Here is a 5,909-nt window from a genome sequence, read left to right on the forward strand (position 1 = left end):
CATGCCTTAAAATTAAAAGCAATGTTCTGATAACCCAACAGGTTTGATGGAGGAGGAGAGATGGGATTTTCTGTGTAAAATTCTAAACGAAAACAAAAGTGATTCGTAGAGATCAGTAGTTTAGAAGTGCAGTTTTTGGACAGTTTTTAAGTTATAATTATTATTGATACTAAAAAATAAAATAAAATAATTAAAGGCAATGTTGCATTTCAAGCGGGATTTTTAAAATTTTAAATTTCAGGCTGGAAAATTACACTGCGGGTGTACCACATTCGGTTCGAGTTTTCATGTTCTTTATAACGATGGCAACGTTTTCCAGCTTCTACCTACCACTGCGTACGACGTGTCCTCATCAGAAACCTCCGTTGAATATGAGCTCAAAGCTTCAGGATGCACACACTGCACAGTAGTAAGCTCTACTATAAGTGCCATGTGGCACGTGCGAGAGCCATTCGGTGGGTAAGGAGTAGCTACAGCTTATTCAATGCGTCTGTGGTGTTAGATGGCTGCTGTTATTACTACTATCACTTTTGCCCAATTATTCAGAATAATGTCGTCTTTTTCTCTTCTTTTTTTGCTGTCTGGATTCTCGGCTATATATAGCCCCCTTGCACGTTCAGTTTTCCCCACTTCAGATTCACAAAACTTTTGACTGCTAGTCATGGCGTCGATTATTGACGGCGTTGTTTTCCTAGCCCTGGTATGCTAACTCGCCTGCAAAAGTTATAATGTATTGTGATTACATGACCTTTGGTCTTTGAATAGTCTATGGTTAATTGCTAATTATGGATGAATGCAGGTTCTGGGGTGCTTGCTTGTGGGCGTTTCCGAGGGTGCAAGGAGGCAAGGGACGAGCTCTCCGACGAGCTGGCAGAGTTATTGGGATGCGAAACTCCCAGGAGTACGAGCTCCAGCAAGCTTGACTCCCTTGTCTTCTCAGCTGAGCGCGGCGGAGACTGCCAAGTATGTGAAGAAGCTCAAGTCTGGCCAAACGAGCCCAGACGCCAACTTGTGCAAGGAAGGCAACTTCTTGTGCGCGGACAAGGCATCTGGTCCCATAGTGTGTGTTGCGCCATACTTCTACGAGTACGGGACTTCTAAGTGCAGAGGCTCAGAAGCCACTAATTCAGTGATGGTGTCAAAGCTGTTCTTTAAGCCGGAGGAGCTGTCGGCGGGGGAGAAGATCGTGTACCCGAAGCTGGACAGCGATCTGCAAGGGCGGACGTTCTTGCCTGCAGAGCTGGCCAATGCCATGCCATTCAGCACGGCGAAGCTTCCAAGCTACTTCACCCTGCTGGACGTGCCCAGCGGCTCCAACATGGCCGCCAACATGGAGCAGACGATGGCCTTCTGCAACTCCAAGCCTGTCGACGGAGAGATTCGCACGTGCCACTCTTCCGTCGAGTCGATCGTAGACTTCACCGTCAGCAACATGGGCTCCAAGGTGGCCGTGTTTTCACCTGCCTACACGCCCTCTCGAAGCGAGGAGGTGCGCGTGCTGAAGGCTCCCGTGACCCTCTCCTCGCCGGAGAAGAAGTCCATCACTTGCCACGACCTCATGTACCCGTACCTGGTGTACGGCTGCCACGTGATGAGTTCATCTCTGATTCTGGGCGTGGAGCTGCAGCGGGCGGACGGCTCTAGTTTCCATGGCACGTCCGTCTGCCACACCGACACCAGCTCTTGGAACCCCGCCCACCCTGCGTTTGCAGCCCTCAACGCTGAGCCCGGCGACGGCACCCTCTGTCACTGGGTGCCCCAGAACAACTTCGTCTGGGTCCACGCCTAGGAGCGATGCTTGGTTGTATGAGAGAGACTCTGATGCTATCTATATATGTATATGTGTTCTTATGTATATGTATTGTGTAATTTGAGCTAAGACTCTTGATGCTACATGAATACGTATGTGGCAGGCATGTGCTGCTTTGAGAGTTGTAGTAAAGTTTGAGAAAGGAAACACAACTTTAAATAATACTGTACCCATGAAGAGCATTGATTGTACATGATTTGTGTCCACACTTGGCATGTGACACATGCACACCGTTTATGCACCCCCTCTTTCTCAGACAACTTTAACACTGTACCTAATGAAGCATTGACGGTACATGATGTGTGTGTCCACTTGGTGTGTGACACATGCACCTCCCGTTTCTCCAACTTATTTGATTATAATGATGTGGATGTTTTTAAGCTATTCTAGAATCTTTGACACTTTTTCCCTAGCCTAAGAGAATGGGGATTCGGGAATTTAAGTGATTTTTCTTTTGGTGGCTGTCTTTTGTATAAAAAAAATGTAAGGTGGTACACACCATTTTTTCTTGTGGTGGCTGTCTTTTGTATAAAAAAAATGTAAGGTGGTGCACTTCATTTTTGCCTAAGGTGGATTTGGATAAGTGCCTAAGGTGGATTTGGATAAGTGCCTGTGTGCATGTGTGTGTGTGTGTATATATATATATATATATATATATATATATTTGAGTGTATAAAGAATTCTTACCATGAGTAATATAATATTTAAAGTAATATAAATAGATTCATTCCTCGTCATAAATAGATTCATTTCTCCTCAATGCAAGGATTTACATTTGCTTTTCCTCTTAGAATACTTAGTATTTCTTAGAAAATAGATTGATTTCTCCTCAAATGTAAGGATTAGGATTTTCCTATTAGCACTTACTTTGAGAGTTTTGTTCCATGGGGGCACTCTATGAAAAATTATGTAAATTTCCCTAGACCCCCCCCCCCCCCTTCCTAGATTGTTCAACCATGGGGCATCTAGAGTTTCAAGGGTTATTGAGAGTTCGAGCATGTATAGGAAATAGGGACTCTCTCATTGGTAAAGGACTAATCACTTAAGAAATAGGAGTCACCAAGTGTGTTGGGCATATCTGAAAGGTATGATGTGTCCAATGCACGGCAAATGTGATTGGGAGTTGACTAAGGGTGTGAATCTCATGGGTATATACTTGAAAAGATATGATAGGTCCAATGCATGACAAATGTGATTGGAAGCCTTTAAGGCATGGATGTTAAGGGATAGGAGATTTTAGATGTTGGTTTTATCAAGGTTACATTGAATCCTTCCCTTAAGTTGGGCCATAACTTTCATTGTGATGAATGCTCCTTGATGAGTTGGTGTGTATACTATTTTCTCAAGTAGACACTATTTTTGAATTTTGTGTGTTTTTATTTGTTTGAATTATTAGAGTTTTATGTTTTCTTTGGATAATTTTTAGGTTTTGTTATTAGTTTAGATTTTTTAAGATTATAGATGTTTTTGGGGTTTCTTTTATGTTGGCTTAGCACAGGACAAGAGACTAATTTGTGTGTGAATAGCCTCTTAAGTGAAGTACAAATGTTTAGCCAATTCAATTTAGGTCTCGCAACACATCCAAAGTAAGCATAAATGTTAGAATACACACTTTTTGAATTTAAAAATTTGGAAGAATTTTTCTCTTTGATTCTATGTATGTATACACTTTTTGAATTTAAAAATTTGGAAGAATCTCTTTGATTCTATGAATGCACACTCAAAGAGGGATCTTAGGTGTACTTGCACATTTTATAGAGTCTCTAAGCTAGGTGTAAGTGTGGCAAGTAGTGTAGCTTTCCTTGCTCAAAGACTTTGAACTTTGTATATAGCCAAAATGTTCAAAACTATGTGAAAAAAAAGCTCTTGGGAGGTCACCCATCCTAGTTGTGTTCTTCAACAATCGCACTTAACCTTAGAGTGTAAAAAAAGTATAACTATATTCTTATGAATACCTTGTGCGGTGTTAGTTTTTAAAACAAGACAAGCCCCTCTACTCTTTTGATAGAAAAAATTTATTTGTATGTCCCACTTTAAGGGGGTGTCTTGAGGCTCAATTTTCCTCTGCATATCTTTTAGGCTTGTGGAGACTCCAAAGTGCCTTCCCACTTCCCTAAAGCATTTTTCGACTTCTCCTTCTTGTGTTTGCTTCCTCTTTTTCTTTTTTATAGTTTGAAAACCTCTAGCATTTCTTTTTTATAGTTTGAAAACCTCTAGCATTTCACATCATAAAAAACTCATAATCGTACTACTTGTATTGTGAAAAACTTTGGCATTAAACTCGACGTACATCATGAATTGACCGTACCATGTGAAACTTTGACGTAAAAAAACTCGTGCATCGTGAACTAGTATATTGTGAATTGATCATACCATGAGAAAACTTGACATGAAAAACCCATATATCATGAATTGTTCATACCATGAAAAGTTAAAAATTTCTAACATAAACTCGTACACCTTGAATTGGTAGTATCATAAAAAAAACCTTAGCTTGAAGAACTTGTACACCATGAATTAGTTAGACCATGAAAAACTACTATGTAAGAAACTCTTTTTCATGACATGGAAGACTTTGGTTTTAAATACAGTGTGACAAAATTTAATCTTTTAAATAATGATATTCAATCATAATGCCCTATTCATAGCCGTGTAATCCTTAACATGTATTCTAATTGAGAAGATTTTCACGATGTGAAATTTTTTCACAACATGAAAATGTAAGTTTTTCTTATGAGCATCCTAAGCATGGGGATTATGAATTTAAGCTCAATGAGGCCAATTAACAAGACACGATATTTTTTTAATTTAGTGAAAAATATAAAAAATCAAGAGTTCCTTATAGACTTTGTGTGTGTGTGTGTGTGTGTGTGTGTGTGTGTGTGTGTGTTTTTTAAAAAATTAGTATAGATCTATCTACTCTATTGTAAGAAAAAGAGCAAATATTAAACAAAAAATTAGATCTAAGCTCAAGGCTTATCTTAAACCTTTTTTTTGTATATTATTAAAATCTCTTATGCACTCAAAATGTATCTAGCTAGTTTCTTTTTTTTGGGAAAATATATATTATATTATATAATATAAGGGCTATTACACCATGACCATCCTTTTATCTCTCAAAAATTGCCCATATACATCTGATGATTTCAAAACTAGACATACTACACAATATTCAGTCTTCATTTAGCCATTTACATATTTTATCCTACATCCTATCTTCAAAGACAAAAGAACATTCATCCCAAACTGTTTGCTGGCTTGCAAAATTGGCTCAGTTAAAAACCCTTTTGGAGTCTGTTCCTCCATGTACTCTTTTCTTTCCCATATTTTTACATTAGGTCTCCTCCCCACATGTGCCATTTGAAACACTTGACGATATGATTTTTCGGCTTGCCATTCAAGGGTTTATTGTTAATATCTTTCTGAACATCTCCTTTGGCAACATCTTTACCCTCGTATATCTTGGATTTATCAAAATTTCTCGAAAGAAAAGAGAGTTCGGAATACTTTACATAAGAATTATCCTACATTGTAGAATCTCTAGAAGGAGAAGTTTTACGTTCAGAATTGAGAGCAAGATCCATAGTAGAATTGAGATTATACAAGATCGAAACATATTAACGTCTGCCCTAATGGCTGGCTTGAGACTAGCAATAAATTTCCTTCTTTACTCTCTTTCTTTGACCTTCAATCACTTGAACCTACAATAGAATATCCTAGAATTTGTTGATGTAAGCGTGGACATTCTCTTTCTCCACTTGGCATAGAGTATCCCACCTCGTTGATGAGCTTTAGCCTTGTATTGTGAGGAAGAAAATATCTTTCCTTTGGTTGATCGATGAGAACTATGATTAACTTCAAAAATTTGACACAGTAGCCACTATGTCTAAATTTGGGATTCTTCACCATGCTCGTATCCATGTCATCATCTGATTCCTTTGACTGTTTATATCCAGGAATGGTGATGGTGAGAATTGAGGGAAGTTGTAACATACATGTGAATCCCTTTTCTTTGCTTCCTGGAACTGTAATGGAGTGAGCCTTCGCTTGATCGGCATGTACAATGGGTCCACATGATGTGTTGGTGTGGAGCATTGGT

The 5,909-nt window shown here is 39.1% G+C and overlaps 1 protein-coding gene across 1 annotated transcript; it reads left to right on the forward strand.

The window, feature by feature from the left end:
* Positions 1-559: 559 nt before the first annotated feature.
* On the forward strand, positions 560-1,972 carry LOC147609703 (BURP domain-containing protein 6-like). Its single transcript, XM_086786839.1, has 2 exons — positions 560-700; positions 800-1,972. Exons 1-2 carry the CDS (start codon positions 662-664, stop codon positions 1,787-1,789), a joined length of 1,029 nt encoding a protein of 342 aa, XP_086642965.1. The 5' UTR covers positions 560-661; the 3' UTR covers positions 1,790-1,972.
* The last annotated feature ends 3,937 nt before the right edge of the window (positions 1,973-5,909 follow it).

Source organism: Cibotium barometz, chromosome 50, assembly GCF_041138505.1.
Source record: "Cibotium barometz isolate CiBa-2024 chromosome 50, ASM4113850v1, whole genome shotgun sequence".
Classification (NCBI taxonomy): Eukaryota; Viridiplantae; Streptophyta; class Polypodiopsida; order Cyatheales; family Cibotiaceae; genus Cibotium; species Cibotium barometz.